Consider the following 20,620-nt stretch of genomic DNA (forward strand, 5'->3'; position numbering starts at 1 on the left):
TGGTACTGTACCTTCTGCTTGCCTGAGAAGGCCTGGTAGTAACACTGTGGTACTGTACCTTCTGCTTGCCTGAGAAAGCGTGGTAGTAACACTGTGGTACTGTACCTTCTGCTTGCCTGAGAAGGCCTGGTAGTAACACTGTGGTACTGTACCTTCTTCTTGCCTGAGAAGGCCTGGTAGTAACACTGTGGTACTGTACCTTCTGCTTGCCTGAGAAGGCCTGGTAGTAACACTGTGGTACTGTACCTTCTGCTTGCCTGAGAAGGCCTGGTAGTAACACTGTGGTACTGTACCTTCTGCTTGCCTGAGAAGGCCTGGTAGTAACACTGTGGTACTGTACCTTCTGCTTGCCTGAGAAAGCCTGGTAGTAACACTGTGGTACTGTACCTTCTGCTTGCCTGAGAAGGCCTGGTAGTAACACTGTGGTACTGTACCTTCTGCTTGCCTGAGAAAGCGTGGTAGTAACACGACACATAAGTCATGATGGCCTTCTCATCCGGCCTCAACGTGCTAACGATGTCTGCCCAGGGAACAAAGGGAGGAGGAGAAGGGGAGAGGGAAGGAGAGATGGAAAAAAGAGAGAGAGAAGCGCAGAGTAAAAGTGTGCAGAGACAAAAGGTTCCAGCAGGTGGAGCTGTACAGTCAGACACCAGGGAGAGAGGAGACAACAGACACCAGTCTGACCAGGTTGTCAGGCACCAGGGAGAGAGGAGACAACAGGCACCAGTCTGACCAGGAGGAGACAACAGGCACCAGTCTGACCAGGTTGTCAGACACTAGGAAGAGAGGAGACGTCAGACACCAGTCTGACCAGGTTGTCAGACACTAGTCTGACCAGGTTGGTTGGTTTGTTAGTTTATCTGTTTGGATTCTATTGGCGGTTTAGCTGTTATAGTCCCAATGGTTACTATTCCTGGTGTCACCACTAAACAGGTGGGTAGGAGTTGGCTCTTTCACATTTAGTAATGCCTCTGACTGAATTCAGCATACTTGTTGATAGTGTGAATTTGTCTGATGTAGCCTTCTTTATACAGTAATCTGAGCTACATGGAGGTTCACTATATACTGCTCATACTCTTCTTCTTGACCCCATTCCTCTCCTTCTTCTTCTACATGCCAAAATAAAATGGAAGGCCGTGTCTGAATACTCTCTTCCAATTATAAATAGAGAGAATCTTTTTTCCACTCTGTCTTTTAAACACAGCTGGTCTCTCTGCTGCCCCGCTGCTGCAATGTGCTCGTTAGTTCTGGTCCTTATATAACTACACAACTCTTCTTCTTTAGTTCTGGTCCTTATATAACTACACAACTCTTCTTCTTCGTTAGTTCTGGTCCTTATATAACTACACAACTCTTCTTCTTCTTTAGTTCTGGTCCTTATATAACTACACAACTCTTCTTCTTTAGTTCTGGTCCTTATATAACTACACAACTCTTCTTCTTCGTTAGTTCTGGTCCTTATATAACTACACAACTCTTCTTCTTTAGTTCTGGTCCTTATATAACTACACAACTCTTCTTCTTCGTTAGTTCTGGTCCTTATATAACTACACAACTCTTCTTCTTTAGTTCTGGTCCTTATATAACTACACAACTCTTCTTCTTCTTTAGTTCTGGTCCTTATATAACTACACAACTCTTCTTCTTTAGTTCTGGTCCTTATATAACTACACAACTCTTCTTCTTCTTTAGTTCTGGTCCTTATATAACTACACAACTCTTCTTCTTTAGTTCTGGTCCTTATAAAACTACACAACTCTTCTTCTTCTTTAGTTCTGGTCCTTATATAACTACACAACTCTTCTTCTTTAGTTCTGGTCCTTATATAACTACACAACTCTTCTTCTTTAGTTCTGGTCCTTATATAACTACACAACTCTTCTTCTTCTTTAGTTCTGGTCCTTATATAACTACACAACTCTTCTTCTTCTTTAGTTCTGGTCCTTATATAACTACACAACTCTTCTTCTTCTTTAGTTCTGGTCCTTATATAACTACACAACTCTTCTTCTTCTTTAGTTCTGGTCCTTATATAACTACACAACTATTCTTCTTTAGTTCTGGTCCTTATATAACTACACAACTCTTCTTCTTTAGTTCTGGTCCTTATATAACTACACAACTCTTCTTCTTCTTTAGTTCTGGTCCTTATATAACTACACAACTCTTCTTCTTCTTTAGTTCTGGTCCTTATATAACTACACAACTCTTCTTCTTTAGTTCTGGTCCTTATATAACTACACAACTCTTCTTCTTCTTTAGTTCTGGTCCTTATATAACTACACAACTCTTCTTCTTCTTTAGTTCTGGTCCTTATATAACTACACAACTCTTCTTCTTTAGTTCTGGTCCTTATATAACTACACAACTCTTCTTCTTTAGTTCTGGTCCTTATATAACTACACAACTCTTCTTCTTTAGTTCTGGTCCTTATATAACTACACAACTCTTCTTCTTCTTTAGTTCTGGTCCTTATATAACTACACAACTCTTCTTCTTTAGTTCTGGTCCTTATATAACTACACAACTCTTCTTCTTCTTTAGTTCTGGTCCTTATATAACTACACAACTCTTCTTCTTCTTTAGTTCTGGTCCTTATATAACTACACAACTCTTCTTCTTTAGTTCTGGTCCTTATATAACTACACAACTCTTCTTCTTCTTTAGTTCTGGTCCTTATATAACTACACAACTCTTCTTCTTCTTTAGTTCTGGTCCTTATATAACTACACAACTCTTCTTCTTTAGTTCTGGTCCTTATATAACTACACAACTCTTCTTCTTTAGTTCTGGTCCTTATATAACTACACAACTCTTCTTCTTCGTTAGTTCTGGTCCTTATATAACGACACAACTCTTCTTCTTTAGTTCTGGTCCTTATATAACTACACAACTCTTCTTCTTTAGTTCTGGTCCTTATATAACTACACAACTCTTCTTCTTCTTTAGTTCTGGTCCTTATATAACTACACAACTCTTCTTCTTCTTTAGTTCTGGTCCTTATATAACTATACAACTCTTCTTCTTCGTTAGTTCTGGTCCTTATATAACTACACAACTCTTCTTCTTTAGTTCTGGTCCTTATATAACTACACAACTCTTCTTCTTTAGTTCTGGTCCTTATATAACTACACAACTCTTCTTCTTCTTTAGCTCTTGTCCTTATATAACTACACAACTCTTCTTCTTTAGTTCTGGTCCTTATATAACTACACAACTCTTCTTCTTCGTTAGTTCTGGTCCTTATATAACTACACAACTCTTCTTCTTTAGTTCTGGTCCTTATATAACTACACAACTCTTCTTCTTCGTTAGTTCTGGTCCTTATATAACTACACAACTCTTCTTCTTTAGTTCTGGTCCTTATATAACTACACAACTCTTCTTCTTCTTTAGTTCTGGTCCTTATATAACTACACAACTCTTCTTCTTTAGTTTAGTTCAGATATGTGTATCACACATATTGATATCCTGAATTCACTCTGAAAAGAAACCTGTTAAAGCTAAGAGATCCCGAACAACTATCATCAACCACTGTAGAACCAGATGGTTTCACATAAAACTACATCTATCTATGTGCCGAGAGATCCAATGAAAACATGACTCACTCAACTCAAAGGTGACCATGTACACATTGGCGGTAGTTGGGGTTAAGGAGTCCCCCCGCCCTCCCTCCCTCGCTACATAAAGTGATGAATCCAATCAAACAATTACATGTACTAGGAGTTGAGTTAGTTGTGGTAGACTGGTCTGACTGACTGGAGACGGTCTGACTGGTGCCTGTTATAGCAACAGAGATATACTATTTATTTTCCCATCATGCATTTGGAGGTGTGAAACTGTGAACCAATGCGGAGAGAGAAGAGGAAGAGCGTGAGAGGTTCCCCCCTGTTGGGCGGGGGCGGTGCAGCTGCAGAGAGAGAATGGTTAGTGTTAGAGGACAGATAGAGGAGCAGGAACCAAACCACCAGGAGGTGAGGAGGAGGAGGGGGAGAGGGGATAGAGAGGTGAGGAGGAGGAGGTGAGGAGGAGGGAGAGGTGAGGAGGAGGAGGAGGGGGAAAGGTGAGGAGGGGGAAAGGTGAGGAGGGGGAGAGGTGAGGAGGAGGGGGAGAGGTGAGGAGGAGGGGGAGAGGTGAGGAGGAGGGGGAGAGGTGAGGAGGGAGAGGTGAGGAAGAGGACGGAGAAGTGAGGAAGAGGTGAGGAGGAGGGGGGAGAGTTGCATCCTGGGATACCTTCTGGGCGCCAGAGAATGCGTGGTAGAAGCTAGACACGTAGGTCATGATGGCCTTTTCATCCGGGCGGGCCGTGCCCACGATGTCTGTAGAGAGAGAGGGTGGATGGGGGGGGATGGAGGAAGGAGGAGAGGGGGAGGAGGGGGTATGGTAATGATCATGTTAAACACAACAGATAAATTACATGTGGTAAAGACTGGTTGGTGAATGGTAAACACACCCTGTTCTCTAAATACACTATACTACTTCTGGATAGGTTTAACACAACAGACAAATGAGTCAAGACCATAGAGTTGAAATAGAGGGCGGAGCTTTGTATCTTTGCAATAATAGCGTCAGTGACAGCAGTGCCTGTACAGTGCCTTCAGAAAGTATTCACACCCCCTGTACTTTTCCACACATTTTGTTCTGTTACAGCCTGAATTTAAAATGTTTTAAGTTTACATTTTGTGTCACTGGTCTACACACAATACCCCGTAATGTCAAAGTGGAATCATGCTTTTAGAATTTTTTTACAAATTCATTTTTTTTAAATATGAAAAACTGAAATGTCTTCTGTCAATAAGTATTCAACCCCTTTGTTATGGCAAGCCTAAATCCGTGAGTAAAAATGTATTTAACGTTTATTTAACTAGGCAAGTCAGTTAAAAACAAATTTTTATTTACAATGACGGCCAAACCCGGACGACGCTGGGCCAACTGTGCGCCGCCCTATGGGACTCCCAATCACGGCCGGTTGTGATACAGCCTGGATTCGAACCAGGGTGTCTGCAGTGACGCCTAAAGCACTGAGATGCAGTGACTTAGACCGCTGCGCCACTCGGGAGCCCATGGACTCACTGTGTGCAATAATAGTGTTTAACATGATTTTTGAATGACTACCTCATCTCTGTACCCTACACATACAATTATCTGTAAGGTCCGTCAGTCGAGAAGATACAGGTGCCGGAGAGGAAGGAAACCTCTCATGGATTTCACCATGAGGCCAATAGTGACTTTATAGTTACCAGAGTTTAATGGCTGTGATAGGAGAAAACTGAGGATGGATCAACAACATTGTAGTTACTCCACAATACTAACCTAAATGACAGAGTGAAAAGAAGGAATCCTGTACAGGATAAAAAATATTCCAAAACATGTATCCTGTTTGCAATAAGGCACAAAGTAAAACCACAAAAAATGTGGCAAAGAAATTAACTTTATGTCCGGAATACAAAGCGTTATGTTTGGGCCAAATCTAACACATCATCACTGAGTACCACTCTTCATATTTTCAAGCATGGTGTTGGCTGCATCATGTTATGGGTATGCTTGTCATCGGCAAGGGAGTTTTCTTACAATAAAAAGAAACGGAATAGAGCTTAGCACAGGCAAAATCCTAGAGGAAAACCTGGTTCAGTCTGCTTTCCAACAGACACTGGTAGACAAATGTACCTTTCAGCTGGAAAATAACCTAAAACACAAGGCCAAATATACACTGGAGTTGTTTACCAAGATGACATTGAATGTTCCTGAGTGGCGTGGGGATGTATTTCAGCAGCAGGGACTGGGAGACTAGTCAGGATCAAGGCAAAGATGAACGGAGCAAAGTACAGAGAGATCCTTGATGAAAACCTGCTCCTGAGTTTTCAGGACCTCAGACTGGGGCAAAGGTTCACCTTTGGACAACAACCCTAAGAACACAGCCAAGACAACGCAGGAGTGGCTTCGGGACGAGTCTCTGAATGTCCTTGAGTGGACCAGCCAGAGCCCGGTCTTGAACCCGATCAAACATCTCTGGAGAGACCTGAAAATAGCTGTGGAGAGACCTGAAAATAGCTGTGCAGCGATGCTCCCCATCCTACCTGACAGAGCTTGAGAGGATCTGCAGACAACAATGGGAGAAACTCCCCAAATACAGGTGTGCCAAGCTTGTAGCATCATACCCAAGAAGACGCGAAGCTGTAATTGCTAGCAAAGGTGCTTCAACAAAGTACTGAGCAAAGGGTCTGAATACTTATGTAAATTTTTTTACATTTGCAAAATTTCCTAAAAACCTGTTTTTGCTTTCTCATTACGGGGTATTGTGTGTAGATTGATAAAATATATATATATATTGTAATCAATTTTAGAATAAGGCTGTAACGTAATAAAAATGTGTAAAAAGTCAAGGGGTCTGAATACTTTCTGTACCAAATATTAAGTTCTGCTTTCTGATGTATCAAATACTTATGTCATGCAATAAAATGCAAATTAATTACTTAAAAATCATACAATGTGATTTTCTGGATTTTTGTTTTAGATTCCGTCTCTCACAGTTGAAGTGTACCTATGATAAAAATTACAGACCTCTACATGCTTTGTAAGTAGGAAAACCTGCAAAATCGGCAGTGTATCAAATACTTGTTCTCCCCACTGTATATATATATATATATACATATTATATATACATATTTTATATATACATATATATATACACTGCTCAAAAAAATAAAGGGAACACTAAAATAACACATCCTAGATCTGAATGAATGAAATATTCTTATTAAATACTTTTTTCTTTACATAGTTGAATGTGCTGACAACAAAATCACACAAAAATGATCAATGGAAATCAAATGTATCAACCCATGGAGGTCTGGATTTGGAGTCACACTCAAAATTAAAGTGGAAAACCACACTACAGGCTGATCCAACTTTGATGTAATGTCCTTAAAACAAGTCAAAATGAGGCTCAGTAGTGTGTGTGGCCTCCACGTGCCTGTATGACCTCCCTACAACGCCTGGGCATGCTCCTGATGAGGTGGCGGATGGTCTCCTGAGGGATCTCCTCCCAGACCTGGACTAAAGCATCCGCCAACTCCTGGACAGTCTGTGGTGCAACGTGACGTTGGTGGATGGAGCGAGACATGATGTCCCAGATGTGCTCAATTGGATTCAGGTCTGGGGAACGGACGGGCCAGTCCATAGCATCAATGCCTTCCTCTTGCAGGAACTGCTGACACACTCCAGCCACATGAGGTCTAGCATTGTCTTGCATTAGGAGGAACCCAGGGCCAACCGCACCAGCATATGGTCTCACAAGGGGTCTGAGGATCTCATCTCGGTACCTAATGGCAGTCAGGCTACCTCTGGCGAGCACATGGAGGGCTGTGTGGCCCCCCAAAGAAATGCCACCCCACACCATGACTGACCCACCGCCAAACCGGTCATGCTGGAGGATGTTGCAGGCAGCAGAACATTCTCCACGGCGTCTCCAGACTCTGGCACGTCTGTCACATGTGCTCATGTGCTCAGTGTGAACCTGCTTTCATCTGTGAAGAGCACAGGGCGCCAGTGGCGAATTTGCCAATCTTGGTGTTCTCTGGCAAATGCCAAACGTCCTGCACGATGTTGGCCTGTAAGCACAACCCCCACCTGTGGAAGTCGGGCCCTCATACCACCCTCATGGAGTCTGTTTCTGACCATTTGAGCAGACACATGCACATTTGTGGCCTGCTGGAGGTCATTTTGCAGGGCTCTGGCAGTGCTCCTCCTTGCACAAAGGCGGAGGTAGCGGTCCTGCTGCTGGGTTGTTGCCCTCCTACGGTCTCCTGATGTACTGGCCTGTCTCCTGGTAGCGCCTCCATGCTCTGGACACTACGCTGACAGACACAGCAAACCTTCTTGCCACAGCTCGCATTGATGTGCCATCCTGGATGAGCTGCACTACCTGAGCCACTTGTGTGGGTTGTAGACTCCGTCTCATGCTACCACTAGAGTGAAAGCATCGCCAGCATTCAAAAGTGACCAAAACATCAGCCAGGAAGCATAGGAACTGAGAAGTGGTCTGTGGTCACCACCTGCAGAACCACTCCTTTATTGGGGGTGTCTTGCTAATTGCTTATAATTTCCACCTGTTGTCTATTCCATTTGCACAACAGCATGTGAAATTTATTGTCAATCAGTGTTGCTTCCTAAGTGGACAGTTTGATTTCACAGAAGTGTGATTGACTTGGAGTTACATTGTGTTGTTTAAGTGTTCCCTTTATTTTTTTGAGCAGTGTATATATATATATACATACACACACGGGTACATAATTGTTTTAATTAATATTACTAATAAAAACAGATTAAACACATTTTGTCAAAGGGATCCGTGGAGTAATTTTAGAGGTTGTAATACAATGTTATATTATTCATCTCCAACGTTGTTAAACCCTGAGCAACATGGGTCTGGGAGGCTCACTATTGGTATCCACTGTACTCCACCGAGACTTGGGTCATCCGGACACGCACCGCCGAAGTCATTGTAAAACCCGTTGTATGCTATTTTTAATCACCTCACTAGAGTTGTGTTCTGATTATGAGGGTGGGGTCCCCGGTTCCCAAAAAACGTTGAGAACTCCTGCTCTATCCAACTCTATGGTAAAGACCTCCACCCCACAATGACATGATGATAAACAGGAGACTAATATCCAGGAAGAGGAACGTCCCTTTGAGTCACTCCAGACGGCGTGCTAATCTAGGGGAAAATTCTAGAAAACGCACTCGCACTTACGTACACGTACACACACACACACACACACTCACACACACACACACACACACACACACACACACACACACACACACACACACACACACACACACACACACACACACACACACACACACACACACACACACACACACACACACACACACACACACACACACACACACTCTCTCTCTCTCTGACCCTCCATGACATGTATATTGATGTACAGAGGTTTAAAATGGGGCACTGGGACAAGGCAAGAGGAACGGAATAGAGAGAGCAGTCTGTCATCTGACTGTATTCCTCCGTTCAGCTTCCTGAAAAATGAGAGGACCATACAACCTTCTGTGGGGTCAAACAACAACAAATACCACTGAAAGACAACGGCTGCATCCCTAATGGCACCATATTACCTATATAGTGCACTACTTTACACCAAAGCTGGTCAAAAGTAGTGCACTTAATAGGGAATAGGGTGCCAAGCTGCATTTGTATCTAGTTTAAACACCAAACGACACTGTTAAGGTCATTTTTTCATGAATGTCACAGTCTCCACTTCTGTCTGCTTTGTGTTTCTTCATCCTGGTTCTGGGGACCCAAAGGAGTGCACATGTTTGTTTTGGCCCGAACACTAACACCCGATTCAAATAATCAAAGGGTTTGGTCTTCAGCACCAGGTTTGGGAAACACTTCCTTAACCCTTGACCCTTGACCCTCCTGGTCTTACCCTCAGCGTCCAACATCTTGGGGATGTCCAGGTACTTCTCTGCCACGTCGAAGGCTGTGTTCAGGTTAGTCATGGGGTCATCCTACAGGTGAGAGGAGAGACAGAGATAGAGGTCAGGGTTCATACTACAGGAGAGAGGAGGAGGAATAGACAGACAGACAGACAGGTAAACAGAGAGAGGTAGACAGGTAGACAGACAGACAGGTAGAGGGACAGAACGACAGATAGAGGGACAGAACGACAGGTAGAGGGACAGAACGACAGGTAGAGGGACAGACATGTAGGCAGACAGATATGTAGGCAGACAGACAGGTAGGTAGACAGACAGACAGGTAGAGGGACAGACAGACATGTAGGCAGACAGACATGTAGGCAGACAGACAGTTAGACATGTAGGCAGACAGACAGACAGACATGTAGATAGAAAGGTAGACAGACATGTAGATAGACAGGTAGAAAGGTAGACAGACATGTAGATAGACAGGTAGAAAGGTAGACAGACATATAGATAGACAGGTAGAAAGCTAGACAGACCGATAGACAGACCGTCACACCCTGATCTGTTTCATTATTATTATTTCGTTATTATCCCCCAGGTGTCGCTTGTTTTCCCCAGTGTTTCCTGTCTCTCTGTGCCAGTGTATTTATCCCTGTGTTTCCTGTCTCTCTGGGCCAGTGTATTTATCCCTGTGTTTCCTGTCTCTCTGTACCAGTGTATTTATCCCTGTGTTTCCTGTCTCTCTGTGCCAGTGTATATATCTCTGTGTTTCCTGTCTCTCTGTGCCAGTTCGACTTGTCTGTTTCCCCGTACTCCTGCTTTTTCTATTCTCCTTTTTCTAGTCCTCCCGGTTTTGACCCTTGCCTGTTTCTGGACTCTGTACCCACCTGCCTGACCTCGAGCCTGCCTGCCACTCTGTACCTCCTGGACTCTGAACTGGTTTTGACCTTTTGCCTGTCCACAACCATTCTCTTGCCTACCCCTTCTGGATTACAATAAATATCAAAGACTCCAACCATCTGCCTCCCATATCTGCATCTGGGTCTGGCCTTGTGACCTGATACAGACATGTTTTTAGGCGAGAGGAAAAACAGATAGAGGATCATTTCCACGTCGTTAGATGTGGTTGCATTAGTGTTGGAAAGACTGCTAAGGTAAAGCAGTAACAGTAGTCTCACCTTGCGCAGCTTGCCATAGTCAATGAGCTCTGGACGGTGTCTGTGAATGAGAGCACAGAATCCCAACCCATCTTTCCAGCTGAGAGAGAGAGAGAGAGACAGAGACAGAGAGACAGAGACAGAGAGAGAGACAGAGAGAGAGACAGAGAGACAGAGACAGAGAGACAGAGACAGAGAGAAGGAGAGAGAGAGAGATGTAATATAAGAGAAGATTTGGATGAATCATAACACACTAATCCATGGCTACAGAGACGCACTGAGGAATCCCTATACCTACACACTATTTCAAATCACTTTGACCTTCTCTCCCTGTCCATCCTTCCAGAAGGCATTGCCATGGCAGAGAATCTACCCTATATGGACTGATAGATGAGCTACGTGCCATCAGGTCCTCATTAAAACAACAACGAGCTCTAACAACCTGATGCACATCACAGAGCACATTGTTGGTCTAACCAGCCTCTGAGTCAGGACTGGTGTTCATAGAGCCAGGTCTGACCAGCTTCTGAGTCAGGACTGGTGTTCATAGAGCCAGGTCTGACCAGCTTCTGAGTCAGGACTGGTGTTCATAGAGCCAGGTCTGACCAGCTTCTGAGTCAGGACTGGTGTTCATAGAGCCAGGTCTGACCAGCTTCTGAGTCAGGACTGGTGTTCATAGAGCCAGGTCTGACCAGCTTCTGAGTCAGGACTGGTGTTCATAGAGCCAGGTCTGACCAGCTTCTGAGTCAGGACTGGTGTTCATAGAGCCAGGTCTGACCAGCTTCCGCTGGAATAACCACCTCCTCCCCTCCTCTCCTCCCCTCCCCTCCCCTCCATCCTCTCCCCTCCTCTCCTCTCCTCTCTTCTCCCCTCCTCTCATCCCCCCCTCCTCTCCCACTCCTCCCCTCCTCTCATCCCCCCCTCCTCTCCCTCTCCTCTCCTCCATCCTCTCCCCTCCTCTCATCCCCCCCTCCTCTCCCCTCTCCTCCCCTCCATCCTCTCCCCCTCCTCTCCTCTCCTCCATCCTCTCCCCTCCTCTCATCCCCCCCTCCTCTCCCTCTCCTCTCCTCCATCCTCTCCCCTCCTCTCATCCCCCCCTCCTCTCCCTCTCCTCCCCACCATCCTCTCCCCTCTTCTCCTCTCCTCTCTTCTCCCCTCCCTCTCCCCTCCTCTCATCCCCCCCTCCTCTCCCTCTCCTCCCCTTCATCCTCTTCCCCCTCCTCTCCCTCTCATCCCCCCCTCCTCTCCCTCTCCTCCCCTCCATCCTCTCCCCTCCTCTCATCCCCCCCTCCTCTCTTCTCCTCTCCTCTCTTCTCCCCTCCTCTCCTCTCTTCTCCCCTCCTCTCTTCTCCTCTCCTCTCTTCTCCCCTCCTCTCTTCTCCTCTCCTCTCTTCTCCCCTCCTCTCTTCTACCCTCCCCACTCCTCCTCTGTTCAATTATTGTCCTCCATCTTAAACGGCATCGACCGCCACTGAATCACATTGCCTGTAAAACCTCTAGCAGAGGCCTTGTGTGTGTCCCACATTGAACAGTACTCCCTATATAGTGCACTACTTTTAACTAAGGACCTATGGCAGCCCTATTCCCTATATAGTGCACTACTTTTAACTAAGGACCTATGGCAGCCCTATTCCCTATATAGTGCACTACTTTTAACTAAGGACCTATGGCAGCCCTATTCCCTATATAGTGCACTACTTTTAACTAAGGACCTATGGCAGCCCTATTCCCTATATAGTGCACTACTTTTAACTAAGGACCTATGGCAGCCCAATTCCCTATATAGTGCACTACTTTTAACCAGTGCTCTATAATAGAGTGCCATTTGGGACGTAGGGTTCTTCTATTACCTAATGTGAAAGTTCTGAATGTTGACATTCTTGTAGGGAGCAGTCTTCCTCTGGCACCACAGAAGAAGACCCTCTTTGGCTGATGTTTCTGTAGGTAGGAGAGGAGAGGAGAAGAGAGGAAGGGAGGAGAGGAGAGAGGAAGGAAGGAAAGGAGCAGAAGGGAGGAGAGGGGAGGAGCAGAAGAAAGGAGAGGGGAAGAAGGGGGGAGAGGAGCAGAAGGGAGGGGAGGGGAGGATGTAGGCGGAAAAACAATCAATGAGAAATTAGTTAGTTAAAATCATGCTGTGACATAGGATTGGTTCCTAACGGCATCCCATTTGACACATTTCCTTAACCTGGACTGTTTCTGCTGAGCCAGTTCAAACTAATCCCATTGTGGCTGTAGGGGGTTTTAAAAGGAGAGGCTGTAGGAGGTTTTAAAAGGAGAGACTGTAGGAGGTTTTAAAGGGAGAGGCTGTAGGAGGTTTTAAAAGGAGAGGCTGTAGGAGGTTTTAAAAGGAGAGGCTGTAGGGGTTTTAAAAGGAGAGGCTGTAGGGGGTTTTAAAAGGAGATGCTGTAGGGGTTTTAAAAGGAGAGGCTGTAGGGTTTTTTAAAAGGAGAGGCTGTAGGGGGTTTTAAAAGGAGAGGCTGTAGGGGGTTTTAAAAGGAGAGGCTGTAGGGGTTTTAAAATGAGAGGCTGTAGGGGGTTTTAAAAGGAGAGGCTGTAGGGGTTTTTAAAAGGAGAGGCTGTAGGGGGTTTTAAAAGGAGAGGCTGTAGGAGGTTTCATTAGGAGAGGCTGTAGGGGTTTTAAAAGGAGAGGCTGTAGGGGGTTTTAAAAGGAGAGGCTGTAGGGGGTTTTAAAAGGAGATGCTGTAGGGGTTTTAAAAGGAGAGACTGTAGGGGTTTTAAAAGGAGAGGCTGTAGGGGTTTTTAAAAGGAGAGGCTGTAGGAGGTTTTAAAAGGAGAGGCTGTAGGGGTTTTAGAAGGAGAGGCTGTAGGAGGTTTTAAAAGGAGAGGCTGTAGGGGTTTTAGAAGGAGAGACTGTAGGAGGTTTTAAAAGGAGAGGCTGTAGGGGGTTTTAAAAGGAGAGGCTGTAGGGGGTTTTAAAAGGAGAGGCTGTAGGGGGTTTTAAAAGGAGAGGCTGTAGGGGTTTTAAAAGGAGAGGCTGTAGGAGGTTTTAAAAGGAGATGCTGTAGGGGTTTTAAAAGGAGAGGCTGTAGGGTTTTTTAAAAGGAGAGGCTGTAGGGGGTTTTAAAAGGAGAGGCTGTAGGGGGTTTTAAAAGGAGAGGCTGTAGGGGTTTTAAAATGAGAGGCTGTAGGGGGTTTTAAAAGGAGAGGCTGTAGGGGTTTTTAAAAGGAGAGGCTGTAGGGGGGTTTAAAAGGAGAGGCTGTAGGAGGTTTCATTAGGAGAGGCTGTAGGGGTTTTAAAAGGAGAGGCTGTAGGGGGTTTTAAAAGGAGAGGCTGTAGGGGGTTTTAAAAGGAGATGCTGTAGGGGTTTTAAAAGGAGAGACTGTAGGGGTTTTAAAAGGAGAGGCTGTAGGGGTTTTTAAAAGGAGAGGCTGTAGGAGGTTTTAAAAGGAGAGGCTGTAGGGGTTTTAGAAGGAGAGGCTGTAGGAGGTTTTAAAAGGAGAGGCTGTAGGGGTTTTAGAAGGAGAGACTGTAGGGGTTTTTAAAAGGAGAGGCTGTAGGGGGTTTTAAAAGGAGAGGCTGTAGGTTTTAAAAGGAGAGGCTGTAGGGTTTTTTAAAAGGAGAGGCTGTAGGAGGTTTTAAAATGAGAGGCTGTAGGGGGTTTTAAAAGGAGAGGCTGTAGGGGGTTTTATAAGGAGAGACTGTAGGAGGTTTTAAAAGGAGAGGCTGTAGGAGGTTTTAAAAGGAGAGGCTGTAGGGGGTTTTAAAAGGAGATGCTGTAGGGGTTTTAAAAGGAGAGACTGTAGGGGTTTTAAAAGGAGAGGCTGTAGGGGTTTTTAAAAGGAGAAGGCTGTAGGGGTTTTGGAAGGAGAGGCTGTAGGAGGTTTTAAAAGGAGAGGCTGTAGGGGTTTTTAAAGGAGAGGCTGTAGGGGGTTTTAAAAGGAGAGGCTGTAGGAGGTTTTAAAAGGAGAGGCTGTAGGGGTTTTAGAAGGAGAGGCTGTAGGAGGTTTTAAAAGGAGAGGCTGTAGGGGTTTTTAAAAGGAGAGGCTGTAGGGGGTTTTATAAGGAGAGGCTGTAGGAGGTTTTAAAAGGAGAGGGGGAATCATTCATCTCTAATACAGTTCATGTTATATGGTATATTAATACGGTATATATTATGACATATATTCATCTATCATGTTATATGGTATATTAATACGGTATATATTATGACATTTATTCATCTATCATGTTATATGGTATATTAATACGGTATATATTATGACATATATTCATCCATGTTATATTCTATTACTTGTATATAACTTATGTTTGTTTTAGTATACATTCAAAGCCAACAATACAAAATGCATCTGATACTTACTTATTCAATTTGAATGTAAAATTGAGCTGCCTACTGTAACCCCAATCCCATTTTGCTCTGCCCAGGGTACCACCGAAGTACCCACTCTTATGCATTTTACCAGTAGGCCTATTGCCTCATGAGTCTTCTCAAGTACCCCTGTGGACAGGACAAGTACCCCTGTGGATAGACCAAGTACCCCTGTGGACAGGCCAAGTACCCCTGTGGACAGGCCAAGTACCCCTGTGGACAGGCCAAGTACCCCTGTGGACAGGCCAAGTACCCCTGTGGATAGGCCAAGTACCTCTGTGGATAGGCCAAGTACCCCTGTGGATAGGCCAAGTACCTCTGTGGATTGTACCCATGTGGATATAATGCGTTATAACATGTTGTAAACATGAATAAGCCTTTATAATGTGTTATAAACAAGAGGAAGTCAGAGGAGGACATCTACATCCTGGTACCTTCCACAGAGATGTCCTGGATGGCGAAGCGAAGGATTATGGTCCAGATCATTCCCAGGGTCATTTTAGCATTGCCGTCGACGATCTCTGCAGGAGAGGAGAGGAGAGGAGAGGAGAGGAGAGGAGAGGAGAGGAGAGGAGAGGAGAGGAGGAGAAGAGAAGAAGAGAGGTTAGCCTGAGATCACATTGACAGTGCTAGTTACAGTTTCACTGTGCCATTTGATGTATATCAGGTTTATGATTTCATTGCTGGTGAAATAACATTGATCTGACTTCACATGCATGACAGTACTCCTACATGCACATACAGTAGTACTTTAAAGTATTTTTTACTTAAGTACTTTACACCACTGCATAACTATGACAACGGGCAATGCAAAACGGAATGAGCATTGCCCATGGTCAGACTTTTCACCGGTTCGGATACACGCTCAGCTGCCTAAAGCTCGGCTGCCTAAAACTTCCCAGAGGTGGAACGCAGCAAGACACAGACATGCAGTCTAATTAGCGACTGAATGTTGCAAACATTGGCTAGGGCTGCGCAGGAAGCAGACAAGGCAGTAAAGTGGTGTTTGTTTTTTTCCAGGAACTACGGATATGGCAGCAACTATAAAGATGAATCTACATCACACAAAAAAACACTGACAGTTTTATCTCCAAAGTGTAGGGGCTGCGTCCTGCTTGTCCAACTACAATATCCCGTTGGCGCAGACAGACAGGCTGTAGCCTTTAAAAAATAACAGGCTACATACAGTATGTTCCAGAATGTTCCTTAAAATCACCAGCAGGATTTCTTATTTCAGCTGATCAGAAATACGACGCAGAGACATTTACGCTACATCGTCGTGGTTCAGAAGAGGGTGAGTTAAGAGTTAAACGTGAAGGGACGGGGGAGTGTGAGCAGCCATTACGTTAGAAAAACAAAGATGTGCGTAGAATAGCATGCGCAGAACCGTGATCCCAAATCTAGCATGAAGAGGTTTCAAATTAAATCAAATCAAAGTATATTTGTCACGTTAGATGAATACAAACAGCTCCCAAACCTCACAGTGAAATGCTTATTTACAGGCTCTAACCAATAGTGCAAAAAAGGTATTAGGTGAACAATAGGTAGGTAAAGAAATAAAAACAACAGTAAAAAGACAGGCTATATACAGTAGAGGCTATATACAGTAGAGAGGCTACATACAGTAGAGAGGCTATATACAGTAGAGGCTATATACAGTAGAGAGGCTATATACAGTAGTGAGGCTATATACAGTAGAGAGGCTATATACAGTAGAGAGGCTATATACAGTAGAGGGGCTACATACAGTAGAGAGGCTATATACAGTAGAGAGGCTATATACAGTAGAGAGGCTATATACAGTAGAGGGGCTACATACAGTAGAGAGGCTATATAGAGTAGAGAGGCTATATACAGTAGAGAGGCTATATACAGTAGAGAGGCTATATACAGTAGAGAGGCTATATACAGTAGAGGGGCTATAGACAGTAGAGAGGCTATATACAGTAGAGAGGCTATATACAGTAGAGAGGCTATATACAGTAGAGAGGCTCTATACAGTAGAGAGGCTATATACAGTAGAGAGGCTATATACAGTAGAGAGGCTATATACAGTAGAGAGGCTATATACAGTAGAGAGGCTATATACAGTAGAGGGGCTATAGACAGTAGAGAGGCTATAGACAGTAGAGAGGCTATATACAGTAGAGAGGCTATATACAGTAGAGAGGCTATATACAGTAGAGAGGCTATATACAGTAGAGAGGCTATATACAGTAGAGAGGCTATATACAGTAGAGAGGCTATATACAGTAGAGAGGCTCTATACAGTAGAGAGGCTATATACAGTAGAGAGGCTATATACAGTAGAGAGGCTATATACAGTAGAGAGGCTATATACAGTAGCGAGGCTACATACAGAGACACCTGTTAGTCAGGCCGGTTTCCGGATGGGGGGGGACCCGGATTGGGGCCTCTCCTCTTCTCACCACCTCTCCTCTCCTCCCAAACTAATCATGTGTTTCTACCTCTAATCTAGGGCACCTAGTGCGTTAGTTATCCACTGTACTGGAACCAGTTCGGGCTCACTTCCAACAGGCTCACCACATGTCACAGCATAGACAACACTGACACAATATAACATCAAGTTAGGGGCTTCAAGTTTAATGTTACATGAGAACACAATACTAAAGAGACCATGTATAAAGGAAACAGAATGTCAATATGGTGAGATTAGGGATGTACTGAACAGATCCAGCTGGGGGAGGGAACCACATATCCTGTTCATTCCAGCTGGGGGAGGGAACCACACATCCTGTTCATTCCAGCTGGGGGAGGGAACCACACATCCTGTTCATTCCAGCTGGGGGAGGGAACCACACATCCTGTTCATTCCAGCTGGGGGAGGGAACCACACATCCTGTTCATTCCAGCTGGGGGAGGGAACCACACATCCTGTTCATTCCAGCTGGGGGAGGGAACCACACATCCTGTTCATTCCAGCTGGGGGAGGGAACCACACATCCTGTTCATTCCATTTAAAAGTCTGACATCGTCCTGTCACTAACCCCTAATCCCAACCACCCACCCTCTGTCCTGTCACTAACCCCTAAGCCCAACCTCTGTCCTGTCACTAACCCCTAATCCCAACCACCCACCCTCTGTCCTGTCACTAACCCCTAATCCCAACCACCCACCCTCTGTCCTGTCACTAACCCCTAAACCCAACCTCTGTCCTGTCACTAACCCCTAAACCCAACCTCTGTCCTGTCACTAACCCCTAATCCCAACCACCCACCCTCTGTCCTGTCACTAACCCCTAATCCCAACCACCCACCCTCTGTCCTGTCACTAACCCCTAAACCCAACCTCTGTCCTGTCACTAACCCCTAAACCCAACCTCTGTCCTGTCACTAACCCCTAATCCCAACCACCCACCCTCTGTCCTGTCACTAACCCCTAATCCCAACCACCCACCCTCTGTCCTGTCACTAACCCCTAAACCCAACCTCTGTCCTGTCACTAACCCCTAAGCCCAACCTCTGTCCTGTCACTAACCCCTAATCCCAACCACCCACCCTCTGTCCTGTCACTAACCCCTAATCCCAACCACCCACCCTCTGTCCTGTCACTAACCCCTAAACCCAACCTCTGTCCTGTCACTAACCCCTAAACCCAACCTCTGCCCTGTCACTAACCCCTAATCCCAACCACCCACCCTCTGTCCTGTCACTAACCCCTAATCCCAACCACCCACCCTCTGTCCTGTCACTAACCCCTAAACCCAACCTCTGTCCTGTCACTAACCCCTAAGCCCAACCTCTGTCCTGTCACTAACCCCTAATCCGAACCTCCCACCCTCTGTCCTGTCACTAATCCCAACCTCCCAACCTCTGTCCTGTTACTAATCCCAACCTCCCAACCTCTGTCCTGTCACTAACCCCTAAGCCCAACCTCTGTCCTGTCACTAACCCCTAATCCCAACCACCCACCCTCTGTCCTGTCACTAACCCCTAATCCCAACCTCCCACCCTCTGTCCTGTCACTAATCCCAACCTCCCACCCTCTGTCCTGTCACTAACCCCTAATCCGAACCTCCCACCCTCTGTCCTGTCACTAATCCCAACCTCCCACCCTCTGTCCTGTCACTAACCCCTAAACCCAACCTCTGTCCTGTCACTAACCCCTAATCCCAACCACCCACCCTCTGTCCTGTCACTAACCCCTAATCCGAACCTCCCACCCTCTGTCCTGTCACTAATCCCAACCTCCCACCCTCTGTCCTGTCACTAACCCCTAATCCCAACCTCTGTCCTGTCACTAACCCCTAATCCGAACCTCCCACCCTCTGTCCTGTCACTAATCCCAACCTCCCAACCTCTGTCCTGTCACTAATCCCAACCTCCCACCCTCTGTCCTGTCACTAACCCCTAATCCGAACCTCCCACCCTCTGTCCTGTCACTAATTCCAACCTCCCAACCTCTGTCCTGTTACTAATCCCAACCTCCCACCCTCTGTCCTGTCACTAACCCCTAATCCCAACCTCCCACCCTCTGTCCTGTCACTAATCCCAACCTCCCACCCTCTGTCCTGTCACTAACCCCTAATCCCAACCTCCCACCCTCTGTCCTGTCACTAATCCCACCCTCTGTCCTGTCACTAATCCCACCCTCTGTCCTGTCACTAATCCCACCCTCTGTCCTGTCACTAATCCCACCCTCTGTCCTGTCACTAATCCCACCCTCTGTCCTGTCACTAATCCCACCCTCTGTCCTGTCACTAATCCCACCCTCTGTCCTGTCACTAATCCCACCCTCTGTCCTGTCACTAATCCCACCCTCTGTCCTGTCACTAATCCCACCCTCTGTCCTGTCACTAATCCCACCCTCTGTCCTGTCACTAATCCCACCCTCTGTCCTGTCACTAATCCCACCCTCTGTCCTGTCACTAATCCCACCCTCTGTCCTGTCACTAATCCCACCCTCTGTCCTGTCACTAATCCCACCCTCTGTCCTGTCACTAATCCCACCCTCTGTCCTGTCACTAACCCCACCCTCTGTCCTGTCACTAATCCCACCCCCTGTCCTGTCACTAATCCCACCCTCTGTCCTGTCACTAATCCCACCCTCTGTCCTGTCACTAATCCCACCCTCTGTCCTGTCACTAACCCCACCCTCTGTCCTGTCACTAATCCCACCCTCTGTCCTGTCACTAATCCCACCCTCTGTCCTGTCACTAACCCCCACCCCCTGTTGTATCACTAACCCCCAACCCCCACCCCCTGTCTTATCACTAACCCCGAACCACCACCCCCTGTCTTATCACTAACCCCGAACCCCCACCCCCTGTCTTATCACTAACCCCGAACCCCCACCCCCTGTCTTATCACTAACCCCGAACCCCCACCCCCTCATATGGCCCTCTGCCTGCCCTGACACTTTCCACGAGCTTTAAACTCTGTTTGAGTGTCCACTGCCTGAACTCCTGCCCAAGCCTCCCCATCACCAACCTCCACCCACCCATCACCAGCCCCCCCCCCTGTCACCAGCCCCCACCCACCCATCACCAGCCCCCCCCACCCATCACCAGCCCCCCCCCACCTACCTGTCACCAGCCCCCACCCACCCCTGTCACCAACCCCCAACCACCCGTCACCAGCCCCCAACCACCCACCTACCCGTCACCAGCCCCCACCCACTCCTGTCACCAGCCCCCACCCACCCCTGTCACCAACC

General features: G+C 46.1%; 1 protein-coding gene across 1 annotated transcript in view; it reads right to left on the bottom strand.

Annotated features, from left to right (window-relative positions):
- Window positions 1-20,620, bottom strand: part of LOC139563414 (alpha-actinin-1-like) — a gene marked incomplete in the record, with an annotated part of 117,402 nt that overhangs the window by 36,552 nt on the left and 60,230 nt on the right. The window contains 5 exon segments of the mRNA XM_071382063.1: window positions 435-520; window positions 9,459-9,540; window positions 10,635-10,713; window positions 12,464-12,551; window positions 15,379-15,465. Of these exon segments, the coding sequence (XP_071238164.1) occupies window positions 435-520; window positions 9,459-9,540; window positions 10,635-10,713; window positions 12,464-12,551; window positions 15,379-15,465 (422 nt within the window).

The sequence above is a fragment of the Salvelinus alpinus genome, chromosome 34, assembly GCF_045679555.1.
Source record: "Salvelinus alpinus chromosome 34, SLU_Salpinus.1, whole genome shotgun sequence".
NCBI classification, from domain to species: domain Eukaryota; kingdom Metazoa; phylum Chordata; class Actinopteri; order Salmoniformes; family Salmonidae; genus Salvelinus; species Salvelinus alpinus.